Genomic DNA, 18,603 nt, shown 5'->3' with positions numbered 1-18,603 from the left:
TTTTGCTCACAATTTGATTTGAAAATTCGAAGATTAGTCTAAATACGATACATATATATGGTCCCGCTTGCATCCCTTCTCATAAGAGTCCTGGACTGTTTTGCTAGATCTTTCCTTAGAATTTCTAATTTCTCAGAGGATCTGCTCATGTTCAGTTGTTTCTGCGACGAAATTTTTGTGGGTTTGTAGAAACAGAGATGAACAGCTTGATCCACTGAGAAAAAAACTCGAGTCAGCTCCTCAGCTCTGGACAAACGCAAAACACAAATAAAGATGGATTTACCTACGACATGGCAACATGTTGGTAAACATCCCAACCCAACCTGGTAAAAAAATGAACACAATACAAATGTACAACCATATTCTGCACGAGCATTTCCTTGCATGCATACACAATTGCGCCTACTGGAATAGTATCAAACTACAGTGCTTTGCCTTGTCCTAGCCGACGCCGTGGCCGGCTGCTACCGGCCACCTCCCCCCGTCCACGCCGCTGTCGCCTCAGCCGCTCCCACCAGTGCATCTTCTTCACCTGCACCCTGCTCATGCTCCTCCCACGCACCATCCTAGCCCGCGCCGGCGCCGCAGGCCCCTTTCGCGCCCCCAACTTGTGCTTCACCAGAGCGTCGAACAGCGACTGCGCGTTCCCGCCACCGCCACCACGCCCTGGCTTCTTCCCTGGCACGGTCACCACCGTCCGACTCGTGGTTTTCGTCTTCTTCTTCTCCTCCTTCTTCGCCTTCTTCTTCTCCCCGTCCCGATCTCCGCGGTGGAACATGCCGCCGAGCCCGAGGTACTTCCACGGCGACGGCGATTTAAACCGCCGCCCCTCGACTTCCTTGCTGCCCGGCCGCCGGTGGTTCTCGATGTGGTGGTGGTGATGGTGGTCGTGGCGGTGGTGGAACACCATGGCGATCTTGTCCTTGAACGTCCTCAGCCGCCCTTCCCGCCTCTCCTGCCGCTCCCGACGGCGGCGGCTCTTCGACAAGCTCGACGCCGAAAACCCGTGATCCGACACCCGCGGCGATACCGACACCAATGACGATGACGAGGAGGAACAGGGAGATAGAGCAGCCGACGTCGACGGCGACGGAGTGGGGCTCGTGGCGCCTGATGAGCTTCTTCTGATCACGCTGCTGCTGCTGTTGTACGTGCTGCCGGAGTCGATCCGTTCCAGCGTCCGCCGCGGTCGGTTGCGGCTCGACTGGCCAAGGCTGACGCTACCTTCCTTCCTCCGTCGCCATGGCAGGCTGGGTTCTTCTTCGGATTCTTCGTCTCGGAGTAACCCGCGGCGCTCCGTGCGCTCGTCGTTGGGCCGGATGCGGCTGCGTGTCGTGACAGCCGCCCGGTCGTCCTCCTCGCTTGACGACGAAGACGACTGCCTCGTGCCGCGCACAGAGCCACGGCGCGACATGACGCCCACAGACAACAACCCAGAGTCCTCCAACTTCCTGAAGCGATGCGTCGAGGAGCCGTGGCGCCGTGCCATCCCGAGAGCCGATGGCGCGCGGGAGCGGGACACGGAGCTCTCGTGGTGCCTGCTGCTGCGCTCCAGCGAAGACGACCGATCCCCGCGGCCAGAACCCATGCGCAGCCTGTGATCCTTGTCGCTCAGGTCGGCAAGCGGAGCGAGGCGCTGCACAGGATCTCTTTGCTGTCGCGGCATTGCGATTGGGGGGGTTCTTGAGGAGCGGTTCGAGGCGACGCGGGCGAGGTGATGATGGTCGTCGTAGACGCGGCGGCTGTCCCGGCTTCTCACGGAGCTCTGCGGAAGCATGTGGCCGTATCGGCTTCGCACCGAGCTCTGCGGCATGAGAAGGCGGGACGTCTCGCTGGCGCGGATGCTGAGGCTTGGCGACGGGACGGGCATTAGGCGTGGCCCGGCGTCGGCGCCACTTGTCCGGCGACCGCCTGGCTGGATGGAGAGCTTCCGCTCCAGAGCAGGAGACATCAACGGGCCTGACAGCATCTGCAGACAGAGCGACGATCGATCAGTCGTTGTGATGGTCAGCACATTTGCCCAGGAATTAGGCGAAATGCCAAATGGATTACCTTTGCTTGTCTTAGAAGAGCCTGCTGGGTGGCGTTATCTAGCATCCTCATCAGAAGAGCTCTCGATGCCTCATCTAACTGCAACAATGTTTCGAGAGGATTAATCAGAGGTATGACAAGTTAATTCTAGTGAGATGTATCAAGTTGAATAGGGTCGAAGAAACTTACATTTTCGTTTGCCTGCCCCCTGTGAAGCAGCCCGTAGAGCCCCTTCAACGCCTGTAGATCCGACAAAACCTGCTCCATCCCCGTCTCATCCGGCGCCCGCTCTTCAATTTCAGGGGAAGATCGAGAGGAAAAAGAATCATGAACGCCACCGACCGATTTCCAAGAACTTGAATGCGCTGCTTCCATGGAAGTTTCCACGGGCGGAGGACCGTTACGAATTGGGGGTGATTAAGGAGATGAAACGGGGGGCTAAAGGGCGTAATTCATTCATGAGGTGATGGGAGGAGAAACGGCCGGGAACGAGAGAATCCGAGAGATCAACCAGGTGGCGGGCGCTTGCGCGACGAGGAAGACGAGCGACGGAGCGGGGGCGCTGGGGCGCTCGGCAGTGGGATGGGGAGGGCGGGGTGGCGGCGCTAGATCGAGGAGGGAGACGAGCTACGGGGCTGGGGCGCTCGGCATCGGGACGGGGAGGGAGGGGTGGCGGCGCTCGCTCGAGGAGGAAGACGAGCGACGGAGCGACGGGGTTGGGGCGCTCGGCAGCGAGATGGGCCAGGGACGAGGGAGGGGAGGTCGCCGATGAAAGAAAAAGAAGAGTCTCGTGGTGATAGTTGTAACCGTTTTGCTATGGCAGGCGACTTCTGTGCCATGGATAACAAAAAAACACCCCTTACTGATGTAGCTTTCTGTATTGGTGATCCAATCGTCTAAGACATTGAAGCTAGCTTGGCAGTCACAGACATTTTATGTGCATGATCATAATGTACTATGTTTTACAAGATTGGTCGACCCCTTAGGCCAAAGAGAATGTGTCTATCAAGCTCGGCGTTCCTCTATTTGTTTGCTTCTTTTATGCCTTTTCAGTTACAGCTTATCAAGAGAGATGTCTTAACTTTACTCTGCGATAACCTGTCAGATACAAATACTCAGATGTAGAGATAAACATGCTGCTTCTACAAAAATCGGCTCAAATGTTGATTTCAGTTACCTTTTGAAATACGCTACACTTTATTTTTAGATCCTTCTGCTTTTTTTTGCACTTAATGTTCTAGGTGTGCTTATTCCCAAAAAAAATGCATGTTGTAAACCTATATCATTCTGAAGATTCAGTTTAGTGATGAACTTATGTTTATACATATAAGTACTGCCAAATGTTTTCTGTTTGAAATTCCTGATACATCAACAATTTTCTACTTGCACGATTTTTTTATTTGACAATTATTAAGTATCAACTAACACAGATAACCACTGCTCTGCCATCGCCAGACCATGACACATATTTAAGTGATTTAAGTGGTGCGGCACAGAAAACGGTAATAAAAACCAACTTATTTCAAGAGGAATGAGATTTGAAAGATAAGTTTTGAATTTCAGGGACGTGCGTGCATGTGCAGTCATACGAGCTTACCAGTCTGCATACATGACAAAAACATGTTTTAGAACAAAGGTTTTTAAACCTCAACCATCAAACTACAAGATCAACAGAGCAAATATTCCAACCTATGTGGCATGTTGAAGTATTTGCTGGTTTCTTGTCCTCCGTTTTTAATATAGATCATTCCTTTCTTGTGTAGGCTGTGTGCTATAGGTCCCTACAGCGTGTGTAGCTTAGCTGAATTGGGTTGAGATTGCCAACCTCGTTGTGCCACTAAAAAAAGCTACCGACCTGAACGTTCTCCCAAAGAAAAAGAGAAAGTATTATCGTTCTGAACTTGATTGTCCCACTTGAACAGTCCAAAGTTCATCATGGCTTTTTTTAAGGGAAAAGCTCAGGTTCCAGTGACGCCGTTCGTACTAGCGTACTAGGTGCTTTGATTTCGTGTTCACGTGAGAAAAGGCAAGGAATCGAGGTTTTTTATGTTGCCGGATGGGCAAGGCAACTTAACTTAGGCAAAGCGATGATGGGATATTTGCACTGTTCGCACATTCGCGCCCTGCTGATTCTGACCTTCCCTGCAAGCGACTGCGGCGCCAGCAGCGGAAACCAAACCAGCAACATATATACGTACGCCGCCGTAGCCTCGCCTTCTCTTCTCTTCTCTACACCCGGCCCATTTTCTTCTCCTCCCCTTGCACCTCACCCCCCGGAGAATGATGATGGCGCAATTCTTCGGCCGCATGTGGGACAGAGCTCAAGGTAATCTTGGTTTTCTCTTTTCCTTTTTATCGATTTCATTCTGCAGTGTAAGTAGTATTTTCAGTTTGCATCGAGTAGGGGGGAATATAGTAGGCAGTTACATGATGGCGCATGATGTGACGTGTGTTCATTGTAGGCAAGCTGGATGTTATCAGGATTTGCGACAAGGTCTTCGAGGAATTGGCCACGACGAACACCGAGAATGACGCCAAGCTCTTGGACATCAACTCCCTTCACATCGCCACGCTCATGGTGTACAAGTGAGAATCAATCACATTGCGTTCCCAGGCCACATTGCTAAATCTGCTTTCAATATCGACCCCTTGCTGTTTTCTTCTAACTTCGCCCCGCTTCGTTAAAAATTCCATTCATCCAGCGCGATCAACAAGCAACTGGTCGGGCCTCACAAGGATCCTCCCTGTATGAAGGTCGTGGCCGAAAAAATTGAGGTACATACAAGCTAGAAATAAACCTGGTGCTCTCTCCTTTCCCCCCTGAAGAAACATCGAAAAGAACGGAAATGTAATTTGATTCAAATCCGCAGCGCTATCGCACGGAGAAGGAGGTGATAACGCAGCAGGAGCTCCGGGAGCTGATCATGGAGTGGGTGAGCAAAGACCTGCCCTTCGTCCTGGTGAACAAGGCCGCGGTGGCGATCCTGGCGGCGCCGCTGCTCGCCGTCTCGGCCAAGAACGCCGGCAGGAAGGTGCCGATGATGAGGGACGCCGTCGAGAAGGTGCCCACGCCGCTGCTCTTCGCCGTCTTCTCTGCCGCGCTCATGCTCCTGCAGGACGTCCGGGCAGGCAAGCAGTGAACACCGGATGACCTGAATGTCGATCGCCTGCTTTCCGATGTATGAATGGGCAAAGCGGTGTAGTTGAGCCGAAGCAGTTGTCTGAAACTCTGTATGAAAAAATGTACGTAGTCCCAGCGGGCAGTGGCCTTCGTTCTTAACTAGATGAATTCCCCGCACGTTGTTGCGGAAAGCATGGTTAGAATAAAATTCATTGTGCGGCACATCGAAAACAAAATTAGTATTGCATCTAAGAAAGGTTACATATGGTGTTTTCGCATAAGGGCACACCTTTAGCCATCCTTAAGATGTTTCAACTCAAATTGTTGTTCCTCTTGAAATTATTGTGTGCACATCATCACCAGCTTCGCATAGATGTACCTTTTCTTTATGGTACTGGGTGGATGGGTGTAACAAACATGATTTTTGTTCTCACCCGACATATATCACCGCCCAAAAACTTATTGCAGTCTAAGACTTCAGCAAATCAGTTACGGTATATGTTAGCTAATAAATGCCAAATAGAAAATATACTTTCTTGGGAATATCATTATCTGCACATTGACATGTCCAAGATAGAAAATTAGCATGACCTGAAATTTGAAGCAACATACCATTGCTAAAAAAGACGCCACAAATTGCAATGTGTTAGTTTAACTGAAATTTTAAATTTCTGAAGTAAGCTAACTTGATTCAGAGTATGGAGGATGAAAAGAAAATCACTTTCAGCCTTGCAAGCGAGAACAACAAATGTTGGAAGGTAGAAACTCCTTAAGAACCTTAATTCTGATGCACGGAGTACATTAAGTATGATATGACACACATGTGATGCTCTCTTGTCTGCAATCCATATAATCCTCACTCCTGCGACATATAACATAGGTTCTATGTACTAAACAAAACACATACATCAAGACCAAAGTCAAGAAGCTATAGAGGTAATAAATCAAGCACAACATTGTCGAAGCAACCGGCGTGAACGCGAATGGTGGGAACTGGTGTATCTCCTGAACCCTGCGAATCCAAGGCACAACACTAATTGCATCAAACATGCCTAAACCCGAAACAATCGTGGCAGACGGAAACTCTGTGTATGTGTATGGGTGTTCAAGCGCTGGTCGCCCTGACGGCTTGGCATCAACACCATCTGCCTCCTCAGCCCTGACGGCTTGGCAGCGATGGAGTATGGATATGACTGTCGGGGCTTTGGTGTGGATTTAGAGCACGGTACAAGAAGGCTAGGAAGGATCTCACAGGGAGAGGGCCTGGCCAGGAACGGACTTTAAATTAGGAGAGGGATTTGAGATAGGATAGGAAGGTCTCGAGATGACGCGATCAGAAGTTGAATTTATAGGCCGCGGAGGGAGATCGAGAGGTGGACGCCGACGGCTGGCATTCGGGGCGCGTCAGTTGCAAATGGGGATTGAAGAGGGGAGACAGATTATTTGTGGCATGAATCGGTTCGTGGAGCACCGCAGATTAATTTCCGGTGTCACTTTTGCAACAAACAATTAATTTGATGGGATTTGCGGCGGTGGCGGTTCATGCCTGGAACTGGGTGCGTTTCTGGAACGCTAGAACGAACAGAGGAGAGGAGGAAGAAGAGAGAGAGGTTGGGGCGTCGGGCTGGGAAGCGGTCGGACAGGAATGGGCCAAGAGGATCGGGTGGAGATGGGCCAGGGGAGGGGAGAACAAAAGGGCCCATATTGGCGGAAAGGAGAGCTATACGTGCGCGGCGAGCTGAGGGTCGTGCGACTGGCTTGGAAATAAATTTGGAAATTAGAACAGGGATCAGATGAAAGGCGGACGTATCTGGTGAAAACCTTCGTTCGGTGCAAACCATGCAAACTTCATAAAAATCATGTTTAAAAGTTTCAAAAAAATTCTACAAAAATACCATATGTTGGGAGTGTGATGTTCTACAAATCTGCAAAATTTCAAGTTCAAAGTTAAAATCATTTGGAAGGAATTAAAAAGAGAAATTTATGATGAATAGTGTAAGACATTTAAAGATCACTATTCATGCAGAATTTGTTTTTTCCGCTGCTACCAAATGCCATTGAGTTTGGACTTGAAATTTTGCACATGTATAAAACATCACTTTTCTAACATATGTAATTTTTTTGAGAAGTTTTTGAACATTTTTCGATGGATTTTGCACCGTAGAGTTGGTTTTCACCGGATATGTTGCCTAGATGAAAATTAGAAATTAGATGAATGCTGACGTGAATAGCCTGCATGTGCAGCTTGCTAAATTAACTACACGCAGCGGGTTTCAACTTTATGGATTTGCACGCTTGGACTTCATCATCCAGATCACCCTGCTGGCACAACCGTCTAGATCTGAAAAGTAAACATCAGCATCAGCTGAGCACACTGACCCTTTTGAAAAGTAAAATAAAATCTAGCACCTTGTGGCACTGTTTCTCTACTCTACGTCCAGGCCTTCTTTTTGATTCGTGGGAATGGAAAGGAAACAAAAGAATATCATGGCATGACATTATGTGGACTCTACAACAAAATAATACTCCCTCTCATTCTAAATTGTTGTCGCAATATTACATTTATCTAGATGCTTTTTAAGAATAGATACATCCATATTTGGGCAAATTTGAGTCAAGAATTTAGGATCAGAGGAAGTATCATATAAAATGTAGAATAAATTATTTGATTGTATCCCATGAAAACAGAGATATTGAATTACGACATGTTGAATCATATAGGAATTAAAAGCACATAATATAACAAACGTTATCATAGAAAGAAAGATTTTTTAAAACGTTGCTCATAATACAGCATAATAAGGTTTGACTGGCTGCACAATTTTCTTTAGAGTTGCATGCAAAATGTAGTACTCCTACACGAAGCACAAGCTCTATAAGAAAAGGAACATATCATATTATCTTGTGAAAAGCTCTATTATGAAAACCTGAAAACTTTCAATTGCATTCACTAAATCTTATACTCGTATAAAAAACAGCTAAAAAGTGCAAACTCTAACCACTTAAATGAGGCTTTCATGAAAAAGTTTTTAATTTATACGAGGTTCTATTTTTTATGTCATACGTTTATTTGAGTTCTAATGTTTAGAATTGAAAATTTCCACTGAATACAGATTTGCGCCGTATTTCACCATGATAAAAATGTTCAGATTACAGAATTTTACGAAATTTCTATAGGAGGTATTAAAATGGAAGCGGCCCTCAAAGTATTCTTATTTTGTGGGATGAAATAAGGAGTGAACGTTCGCTCCCTAGCTTTTCGGCGCGACGAGATAAGTTGCCATCCACATAGACCTAAAGTTATCCCCACAGTCTACAGTTGCCACCTCCACAGAACTAAAGTTTGACACCCACGGGAGTTCAGAAAAAGAGTTTGACACCCACAAGACTAAATGTTCGCTCCATAAACTTTTTGGCACGACAGGGTAAAGTGCCAACCACGCAAAACTAAATTTGACACTTTTACGGACCAAAGTTGCCGCCGTATAGGAGTAAAGTTGCCACCCTATAGGGCTAAAGTTGCCACCACATACTTCCTCCGTTCCATAATATAAAGCACGCACGTATTTCAAGATTTTGCTTTGACCACCAATTAGACCAACAAAATATGAATTATGTGTTATAAAATTGATGGTCAAAGTTGGACCTTAAAATGTGTGTGCGTCTTATATTATGGAACGGAGGAAGCAAGGCCCTGGCATGATCCCAGCCACAATCTTCACGATCGGCCGGTAGAGCGTTCACTCCTTGAGACTGAAAAACGAACTTTCGCTCGTTATAAATTCCGTTTGTGTTTTAGCGCTGTCTTGTGTGCACAAAGGGGGTATAACTCCTGGGTACCACTCCTCTAGTAGCTGTAGCATGATCACGACAGGCGGAGAGAGAAAGGCTCCTCAAGATTAGATGAGCTAAAACCAGAATCGCACACTCTCCGGAGATACTTCCGTTGGCTTTTCCTAACCCCTCGTACATCTCCTCTGGCTCTGCTGCTCCTACCTTGCGCCCCCTCTCCGGTTCTCCGGTCTCCGCCATCGCCATGGGGCAGGCCTGGGCGTCTCTCCAAGAAAAGCTCCAAGGTACCCAACCTATTCGCCCCTTTCTCATCAGCGGATCCAGACCCCGGAGCAACCAATTTCTCGGAAAGTGAAATACGAATCGAATTGGTGCAGGACGGCAGTGGAAGGAGAGGCAGGTGCGGAAGATCACCGACAAGGTGTTCGACCGGCTCACGGAGGACATCAGCAAGAAGCGCGAGAAGGATGCCCTCGCCTTCGAAGAAGTCTACATCGCCGTCCTCTGCGTCTACAAGTAGAGCAGCCGATCCAATCTTATGTGCCCCAGCATCTATCTGCTGCTGTCAAATTCTTGTCAGATGTTTCTTTTGGGTATTGTTTTGTTTCAAAAAAAAGAAGATGTTTCTAATTTGGTTCCTCTTGTTATTGTGGGCAGTGACCTCAACAAGTACTTGCCGGGGCCGCACTACGATCCCCCATCCAAGGAGAGGCTCAAGGCGCTCATCGAAGTAACCATAATCTTCCCTCCGTCTCATTTTGATTTATTTATTACTACTAGTTTGGTCAACTGGATATCGTGTTCTTCAGCAATGTCTTCTACTGAAAGCAAAGCTATCTTGGTTTCTGGTGCTTTTGGCTCTGTGGACATGTGCAGAGCAGTTTATTTCAGTCATTTGTACAGCAGTATTTATGAATTAGTACTTCTGTGCACTCTGTTGTTGATCAGTATTGTTTACAACTCTGAACTTCATCAGCCTGATATGTACTGAATTCCTTTTTTCAGTGTCGATGAATTTTGTACTGTTTTACATCCTGTTGGTTGACATCAAAGTTACAGCGTTAATCGAAATGCTGAATTGCAAGCAGGAGTTTGACATCAACCTGGACGGCCTCCTGGACCGCGAGGAGTTCGCCGAGTTCATCAGGAAGCTGACAGCCGAGTCGTTGTGCGCGATCAGCTTCAAGCTGATCGTCACGCTGGTGGCCGCCCCCGCGCTGGCGCTGGCGACCAAGAGGGCCACCGAGGGCGTCCCCGGCGTCGGCAAGGTCGTGCACAAGGTGCCCAACGCCATCTACGCCTCCGCCATCACCCTGGCCGCCGTGCTGGTGCAGAGATCCGCCGAGGGCGTCGTCGAGTAGAAGAAGAGTTCCGATCGAGGTTAGCTTGCAAGTGCAAGTTGTAAATGCATCCTGCCACTATGTTTTGGTGGTAGAATTGCACAGATTTCCTGAGTGCTTGGTGCTCTTTGGGGTATTGTTTTGATGTAATCTCTTGTGGTTTTGGTGCTACGTGCGGTGTATCCATAAAGAACAGATCGGCTGCTTGCCATGATAAGTTCAGGGAATCGATACAGTTCGGAGAGTTCAGTACCCGAATAAAGTCGTAGTCGAGTTGCCACGCTTTTTTACGTACTTTGCGATTTCACTACTTTTGATGGATCTCCGCATCTAGCTTCTCTTTTTGAGGCTCACGGGCAAACTTTGTTTAATCAAAATGTTCAACGGAATACAAGTGATTATCCGGGGTGGATAAAACCAAAAGTGTCTTCCTGTGCATAACCTAGCAGCTGCTCTAGCCAAGCTCTGGACTTCCAAATTTGACGCTCGCCTCTCATGATTTCATGAACCATCGCGCCAGCTGAGTGGCCATAGTGGATTACTCACAACGTTTCTTAATGTCTACACATCTAGAACAGGAAAACAGCCGATGAAATTGTTATTCTGCTTGACACTGCAACCGCCACCGAGATATCACTGCCAAAAACACAAAGGTAACATAAAAAGAATTAAAACTGCATTTGAATTTTCGTAAGCACCAGTGCTTATTTGTATAGAGGAGGTGTCAAGTTAGGCATCTACTTAGTCTAAATAAGCATCAGTGCTTAACAAAAACCGGTTAATTTTTCTAAACACCCACCTAGGCATCTTGCATTGTACATGCTCTTAGGGCTCCTTTCGTTCAAAGGGATCCCAAAGTTAAAATCTTTATGTATTTTTTTCTACGAGGCTTATTTGATTTGTAGGATTTCAATCCATACGAAGTTTTTCTATGGCTCACTCCGCAGTCAAGTTCAAAAGAAATTTTCTATGAATCCAACCCTTCAGAAAAATTTCTTTATTTACATGACAACTATGCCATGCTCCTATTCAGCCTATCGTTAAAAATTGATGTGTTTTTCCTAATCAAACAACTCGTCTTGTTTCTTTTTTGTGTTTTCTATTCATGTAAGAGATAATATGCCAGTTCCTGAGATAAACACTATATGATGGCATCTAAATTATATGTTTTTCATATTCCTATGCTTTGGAAATTATTTGAATAAAAAAATCTGATGGACGTTCGTTTGGGCTGCTTGAAGGAGCGAACAATGGGCTTATTTTCCATCCAAACTAAAGCCCCATAAAGGTAAAGCAGGCCTAAAAACAATGTTCTATGTGTCTTTTTGGCTGGCCCTCTTGGTACGGCCCATTTAACAAAACAAAATTACAGCCCATGTATTTTGCATATTTTACAGCCCATAACAAGTCGGCAAAGAACCAACAAGCCATACATGGGCTGTAAAATATACTCTCCTGGGCATTTCTCAGCCTGTCACCCCCAAGACCTCTCAAAAAAAAAAGCATGTCACCCCCAAGGCCCACATGGAACTGAATCGAACTGGGTAGCAAAAAAATAAAGCACCAACAGTTTAGAGAGTGATCATATTATGGATCTTATGTATGCTGTACGGAACCCCTGAAAAAAAATGTATGCTGTACGGCGTACGCAGCAGTAGCCTACCGGAATTTAGACTGTGCTGTGCATGTAACCATGGCGTCTTATACATTCTGGCCAATGAGATCCCGCTAGAGTGATTCATACTTCATACATACTGTCATACCGTCATCCATCAACGGAAGCCCTGGATCGATCGTCGCAAGGACACCACTTTCAGAACGGTCTGTAGGCCAGCTTTCCTATACCGGCGCAACCAACCGCTGGCACAGGCCACGAATCCATCGGGGACCCTTTCCAAGGCCGAGAGCCCTGTCGGCGCATCGGCAGCAGCAAAGCTTAGCGCACCGGCGAGCCCATCTCGATCCCAAATTCCCAACCACCGTGCGAAGCGTAGCAAACAGATGAACTATACTTTGCCTCCCTTCGCGCACCCGCGTGTCTCTGCCGGGGGCCGCTTTGCGTCACGTGAGGCGGCCCCGCCCCCGCCCCCGCCCCCGTTTTCAAGCGCGCAGCCCATGTCGACGTAAAAAGGGAAGGATGATGGGCTTCTGGTTTGGTTGGTTCATGATTTGATTTGATAGGACACCCTCGCCATTAGCTATGGCCAGCCTTCCAACCTGTCCTCATCCAATCCTTCGCCCGCTTCGTTTTCGACTCACGCAAGCTAAGCTACTCCAGCTCGTTGTGATACGATAAGTAAGAAAGGGATTGTGCGATATTCGCTGGAGTGTTACGTACTTCGACTCGGTTCAGACGCGCTCCAGCGACCATCCTTGGCGAAAGGATGCAAAAGTTGGTTTAGGTTGGAGAAGTCGGGACGAGGAAGATCCTTTCAATTAAGAAAAAGAGCGTTGAAACATTGATAGTGCTAGCTTTAAAACGAGATCAGGTGGAGTTGCCGGTGACAGAACAAGAGCATATATGTATGCATGGGCCAGCTAGCTAGCTGCGCGCGTATAGGGTGTCTGACAGGTACTGGTAGTTGTCTTGTCACCGGGAGGGGGATCTGGCGGGCAGCGGCATGGACAGCTAGCTTTAGCCTATAGCCTAGCTGGGCGCCGCCACTCACCCATCATCGATCACAAAAAAGCAAAGCGAGTCGTCGATCCATCGGCGGCCATTTGCTGTTTGCGGTGGGGGACGCGATGGATGGTCTCCCGAGTCCCGTCAAAGGCCGGTTTTAAGTTCGCAGCAATTAATAATGCATGCATCAGCATCATATCTGCAGGAGCACTGTGCTTTTTGGTGTATACTAGCAGGCCGTAGGCCCGTATAGTGGAGTAGCTCTGTGTCTCTGAGTAAAATTAAGCACGTACAGGTACGAGCTGCAGCCTCTAATAACGTGGTGGTACACAGGTTGTACATTGGTACCACGACTAGCACTGTATACACTTACTAGGGGTAGTTACTGCAGCTTTAGAAAATCTTTTTTGCTAACGCTAGCATTGATGATTCGGCTGGGTTTTCGTTTTCTCGTTTCCTTGTGCCCAGCAAGGCAGACACAGGTAGCTACTCTAGCAGTCTAGCTAAAGGTCGCTCCTTGTCATTCAATTTTCTGAATATGGGAGGCAGGCATCTCTGACCATTTGGGCTCACCTCCCTCAGTTTTCTGCCCGTTTTTCTCGAGAGGGGTCCAGCGTCCAGCACACATGAAGGGAATGGAGATTTGCGGCTCAGAAAAGATCGCCTTGAAAAGCGGTGAGCCGTGACCGTGAGACTAGATTGGTTCTTCAGTGGCGGTACACCGACAGCCATGCCCACCCGTCAGCGCACGGTGAAGAGAACTGACAAACTTGGCCCTGAGCCTGTGTGAGGGGGCATGCCTCCTCCGTGCGGTCACGTGCATTTCATGATGTCTGGGACTCACTCGAGCTTCAGTTTTGCCCTCTTCCACTTCTGCTCTCCTTGTTTCTATCTGACGCAGCGGGTGGTAGTTACGACTGCATGTGAGCGCAGGGGCTAGGGCCACCGTGTTCATGTAGCGGTCTTGGCAGTCCAGATCTTTGGACAGAGCCCGTGAAAATGATTCAAACACGCGCCTCATGCCCTCATCTCGTTGCCTGAATCCTGATTGATTTCCACTGTGGTTTTGGCACATGGCCGGCACTTGTATGAGTGTGCGTACGGCGCAGGCCGTCGCTTGGACGCCACCTTACATAACACGTAACCATGGCAAGAGAGAGATACGGAGTATACAAGAACCGTTAGCCATCATCGATACGAGTATACTAGTTGCTGGATTTATTTATTTCTACTTTATTCACATCGTCAGGTGGCTGGTGCTTGCAGGCACCTATGCAACCAGAGATCGCAGAGACGCTAGCTTGGAGGCGCCAGGGTTTCTGCCGAGATTTTCTTTCTTTCTGTTTTCTGGTGATTCTGGGGTCTGGACAACAGCAGAAAAAAGGGCGCGTGTGGACGGTGACGTCTTGTGTGGTACTACACAGGCTCTCTTTTTTTTGTTTGGACTATACTGCTACCTATGCTCTCGAGTCTGAAAAGCTTTCCTGCCCGTGTATGCCTACTGCACGTCAGTTGGGGGTCCGAGATATTGCAGTAGTAGTTAGGCTCAGCGCTCGTGTGCGCCGGGACGTCATCTGAGTATGCCAGCGTCTCAGACACAACGCATTGGACCATCGCAGCGTGTGATGCACCAGTTTGCCGATGCAGACTCGATCCGCGGCCCATGAAGATGGCTCCGTTGGTGGTCCCCTGCGGCAGTAAATCCAAATGTTAGAACAAGACTAATGCAGTACTCGTAGTAGTTTTTACCACTCACGTCACGGCCCTCTCTTTGGTTGAGCACATTTACCAGCTTGGTTTTCCATCTCCCGTTTGAATATGAGTTTGACCGGCCAACCCGAGATACTCCGGGAGACAGCTTGTCGGCGCATGAGCAGCGGCCGTACGAGCTCGGTGGTCAGCAGGCGGGCCTTTCCTTCCGGATAGAGACACGCGCACCAGAGGTAGCCTCCACTCTCTATCTCTCCTCCGGACCCCCGTCAGCGTACGAAGCAACCCACCCCCGGCCGTCGCCACCAACAAACACGGCCCGAGATCGAGCCAACCACTTTCTTTTCAGCGCGTCACTCACGTGGCCGCCTGGGCCCTGGCTCCCCGCGAGTGCGCGCGGCGGTGTGTTGGGTTGGGTGTTCTCGCTCGCTCGCAGCTAGCTGAAACGAACCAAACCCACCCGGCCACCCACCGGCAGCACCCTCCGCGCCGCAAAAACTGCATTATTGTTGATCCAGACGGGGGTGTTCTTGCGTCGCCTCGCCGCTAGCGCACGACGGCTGCCGCGGCCCGGCCGTCGCGTGTGCGCGCACAGTCCCGCCGAAGCCGACGGGAGAGCGGCTCACACCAGCGGGCGAATCGGTCGAGCAGTGCCGTCGATGGCGGCGGCCGCGATCCGCACAGGCACCTACTCGACTCGAGCTAGAGCCGGTGGCGATGGGCGTGTCGCAGCTTCGTAGAAAAAGACCTGCTCATCAAAAGACACGATCTGATGAAAGAGTCTCGGCAATCCACTTAAGCTTCAACACCTCGTGCTCGTGCCGCTGCTTGCCAAGGCAGGAGGACAGCGGCCAGATGCTGCCGAGGCAAACAGAGGTTATGTAGACTCTGTCCTGTGTATGCAGTGCACTGCGCGCATGCAGGTCCCTGGTATTGTATTCTGTCCACGCACACGGCAAGTGTACTGCTCCAGTTGAGGATGTTCTCCAGGTGCAGTCAACGTGTTCGATCATGCCCTGAACCCGCCGGCCCTGAACTTGTTCTTCTTTTAACGCGGAGCTCAGTACTTTCTTTCTTTTTTTCTTTCTTGATAACGAGCTCTGAACTTTCTGATAGTACATGGATTTGATCGGACAGAAGCTTTAACTTGAGCTAACGAGAGGAGTGCAGGAGTAATGTGTCGTAAGTCATGATACTGTGTTCGTGAGTTGTGAACTTGTGACGGGCTAACGATATTTCTGTTCAGCAAACACGCTTCTCGAGAAGGCCATCAGCGCGGGCGGGGCCCAGGGAGTATATGGGCTGTGGACGCGGGTCCCATCTCTGAGGAAAACAGCTGGACGTGAAAAAAAGCAGGCCCCCCGCCGCATTATTCCGTCTACCAAAATAGTGCAAGGATTTTAACAGGCCAACTGTCCGTGGAAACTTGTGCTCCCTGGACACAAGTTTCCCTCTCCCGCAACAAGGGAGTAAGGCGCCTACAAGTCAAACAAAGGTAGTGTGGCTTAAATGCCACAAACGATGTAGAGTCGCTTTTGGAGCTCATGTTGCAAGGAAAGAAACACCACGACGCAGCAGCAATTGCAGCTGTTCGGGGTGATCGCGACTTTGAGTCATCTGTACAACCAACCAAGCCTTGGGTAAACGGTGACTTGTTACGACTTACGATCCACCGTCGGTCCTCGCATGCGAAGATGCAAAGTCCATTATACTTGGAGCATATGCATGAGTCGCAAAAGCTTGTTCATCATTGATTGCTTTGCTAGCTGCCTTATCATCAACAACGCCTACTACAGCTAATGTTTGGTGACCGATGGAAGGGGAGCATGCTTCCGCCTCGCCCATCACGTGCACCAGCTGTCCACCAAAGCCGAACCGGAGCCGGACACCTACGCAGGGACAGTTGCATGCGCAGGATGCACACACACACATTACATGCACTGGTGCACGGGGCTCGCCGCGTAGTACAGGTGCCCTGATCCGGTGCATTGGCCCGGCGGTGAGGTGGCCGTGGCCCGTGGACCATCGATCCACGAGTCCATGACCCCCACCCTCCTTAACTGCTCCCATATTCCTGTGCGCCCTTTCCGATTCCTATCTCACAAACCTAAGCTCAAGCTGTTCTGCCATCCACTTGCCTGCGTTGCAGATATTTTGGTGATGACGAGTTTTGCAGAAATTGTAAAAGATCCCCTACGCTTGGCACGCATGCATGCAAAGACGGGTAGTTCGTTCAGGCTTTGCCCGCATCTCTGCCGCGCTCCCCACGTACGGAAAAATCAGCAGTACTCCGTATTAGCCTTTTTACAGTTCCACTAGTTCTCTGTGTATCATGTCGTGTATACTGCATACTTACGTGTGCGCGTACAAACAAAACAAGGGTGACGATCCTTAGGAGATGGTAGGATGGAAGAAGCAGCTCAGCATGGGATGGTCCGGTCGCAATTTCGTATGCAGTGACGAGCGTCCCTGTTGCTACACATGTTCATTCCTGGCATGCAAAGCATGGAACCATATCCAACCAAAAAGGCAGGGGTTAGCTTAGCTTTAACCGTTCGCCTAAGCCGTAAGGCAACGGAAAAAGTTGCATATATGTGTGTCAGGTGTAACCTGCTCTCCCATCCCATCTGCGTGGTTTTTGTCCCTGCGATAGCCAGCCAGCGAGAGAAGTCGGCGGCACCGCGCGCAATGAGATGCGCGCGAAAGAAACGTCCGCCGGTTTACGACGCTCGCGGTCGCTGCACGTGAAGCCCGTACGCACCGTTTTGGCTTTCTCGGCCGGTCCTTTTCACGGGGCAACCCCCAGTAAATGTTTTGGTTTTAGATCCTTTTGCTCGCCTTATAGTTTTTTTAACATGCGATCCCTCCCCAACCCATTCATACAAACGGAAATACGCCGTCCACACCACCGGTTACAAAGAAGTGCAGAGGAAAGTCGAAAGGAGGGAGGAAGAACTCACAGGTAATTACGTGGAGTAAGAAACTCGCCGACCAGCCCTCGCAATCGAAGGCCTTATGATTTTTACACGGATTTTGAAGTGATCTGTCTTTTTGTAATTTCTCTGGGAGAATAGTTGCTCATTTTGGAGAACAAAACATGACCTTGATATTTTTAAAAAATCAGAGAAATATCGATTTGACGATTGGTACAACTACACTCAATACTGATGATTTGCAATTTCTACGAATGAACAAATTAGAACCATGGCTTAGAGGTTGTGCAACATAAGGATTCGCTCCCATTAATTTGTTTCCCATGAGCACTGAGCTTGGTGTATGATGGAGAAATGTCTGCACTACTCCATGTACAATATTTTTTTAAACAAATATACTTATATTTATAAAGGCTATGAGCATTGCTAGTTGGTGTGGACGTCGGGAGAAGTGAAATTATCTGGCAAATTATAGTAACGCTTTCTCGAAATAAGAACGGACACGTGCAAAGACCGTTGCAAGGCTAGAGATGCCTCTTGCTCGAAATAAGAAGGCAGACGAATCAAAACTTTTAACAACAAACTCTCCCACATAATCCTAGTTTGCAATCGAAAACCATGATTAACGAAGGGAAGGCAACAAAGAGGGGATGTCCTTCCGCCAACTGGATGCACGACCATGACAGCGTGTGGCGACCCCTTTTCGTTCAGTTTTTTCTTCTTCTTATGATTGGTATGTCTAGGGTTGGAAAAGGTGACGATTGGTGTATTGTAGCCCCCAAATCAAACTCTTCGTATTGATTGATATAATCAATGCATACTTTGCTAACTTCATCAAGTTTAGCCGGTGTAGCCATCAAGTTTATCTGGTGTAGCGTCGTGCTGCTTGCAACCCTAGGTTTGATAACCGGACATTGTCTAAACCCTATTCTCAAACTTTAGTTTTCTGCTTTCTTTCAAATAACCGGGCAATCATCTGCTTTTTATACCAAATGGCGCAGCTCTTGCCCTCGCTTACAGAAAAATGGTGTACTGATTGTAGGAGAGCTTAAT

The 18,603-nt window shown here is 48.7% G+C and overlaps 3 protein-coding genes across 3 annotated transcripts; 2 read left to right on the top strand and 1 right to left on the bottom strand.

Annotated features, from left to right (window-relative positions):
• Positions 1 to 247: 247 nt before the first annotated feature.
• On the bottom strand, positions 248 to 2,846 carry LOC104585418 (death-associated protein kinase related). Its single transcript, XM_010242061.3, has 3 exons — positions 2,221 to 2,846; positions 2,053 to 2,130; positions 248 to 1,969 (listed from the first exon to the last, which is right to left on the bottom strand). Exons 1-3 carry the CDS (start codon positions 2,404 to 2,406, stop codon positions 422 to 424), a joined length of 1,812 nt encoding a protein of 603 aa, XP_010240363.1. The 5' UTR covers positions 2,407 to 2,846; the 3' UTR covers positions 248 to 421.
• A 1,329-nt stretch (positions 2,847 to 4,175) lies between these two features.
• Positions 4,176 to 5,413, top strand: LOC100839881. Its single transcript, XM_003580419.4, has 4 exons — positions 4,176 to 4,357; positions 4,494 to 4,617; positions 4,734 to 4,806; positions 4,902 to 5,413. The coding sequence occupies exons 1-4, from the start codon at positions 4,312 to 4,314 to the stop codon at positions 5,169 to 5,171; spliced, it is 513 nt and encodes a 170-aa protein (XP_003580467.1). The 5' UTR covers positions 4,176 to 4,311; the 3' UTR covers positions 5,172 to 5,413.
• Positions 5,414 to 9,046: 3,633 nt separating this feature from the next.
• Positions 9,047 to 10,574, top strand: LOC100835375. Its single transcript, XM_003580406.4, has 4 exons — positions 9,047 to 9,228; positions 9,322 to 9,460; positions 9,602 to 9,674; positions 10,033 to 10,574. Exons 1-4 carry the CDS (start codon positions 9,189 to 9,191, stop codon positions 10,303 to 10,305), a joined length of 525 nt encoding a protein of 174 aa, XP_003580454.1. The 5' UTR covers positions 9,047 to 9,188; the 3' UTR covers positions 10,306 to 10,574.
• Positions 10,575 to 18,603: the final 8,029 nt, after the last annotated feature.

This window comes from Brachypodium distachyon, chromosome 5 (genome assembly GCF_000005505.3).
Source record: "Brachypodium distachyon strain Bd21 chromosome 5, Brachypodium_distachyon_v3.0, whole genome shotgun sequence".
Lineage (NCBI taxonomy): Eukaryota > Viridiplantae > Streptophyta > Magnoliopsida > Poales > Poaceae > Brachypodium > Brachypodium distachyon.
This window is presented reverse-complemented; position numbering and strand designations above follow the sequence as displayed.

Excerpts from the sequence above, each read along its gene's own strand:
- LOC104585418 (XM_010242061.3), bottom strand. The coding sequence starts at position 2,406 with ATGGAAGCAGCGCATTCAAGTTCTTGGAAATCGGTCGGTGGCGTTCAT. Across the intron at positions 2,131-2,220 it reads GGGGGCAGGCAAACGAAAAT|TTAGATGAGGCATCGAGAGC; the intron begins GTAAGTTTCTTC and ends ACATTGTTGCAG. Across the intron at positions 1,970-2,052 it reads CTCTTCTAAGACAAGCAAAG|ATGCTGTCAGGCCCGTTGAT; the intron begins GTAATCCATTTG and ends CTCTGTCTGCAG.
- LOC100839881 (XM_003580419.4), top strand. The coding sequence starts at position 4,312 with ATGATGATGGCGCAATTCTTCGGCCGCATGTGGGACAGAGCTCAAG. Across the intron at positions 4,618-4,733 it reads GCCACGCTCATGGTGTACAA|CGCGATCAACAAGCAACTGG; the intron begins GTGAGAATCAAT and ends CCATTCATCCAG. Across the intron at positions 4,807-4,901 it reads TCGTGGCCGAAAAAATTGAG|CGCTATCGCACGGAGAAGGA; the intron begins GTACATACAAGC and ends TCAAATCCGCAG.
- LOC100835375 (XM_003580406.4), top strand. The coding sequence starts at position 9,189 with ATGGGGCAGGCCTGGGCGTCTCTCCAAGAAAAGCTCCAAG. Across the intron at positions 9,229-9,321 it reads TCTCCAAGAAAAGCTCCAAG|GACGGCAGTGGAAGGAGAGG; the intron begins GTACCCAACCTA and ends GAATTGGTGCAG. Across the intron at positions 9,675-10,032 it reads GGCTCAAGGCGCTCATCGAA|GAGTTTGACATCAACCTGGA; the intron begins GTAACCATAATC and ends AATTGCAAGCAG.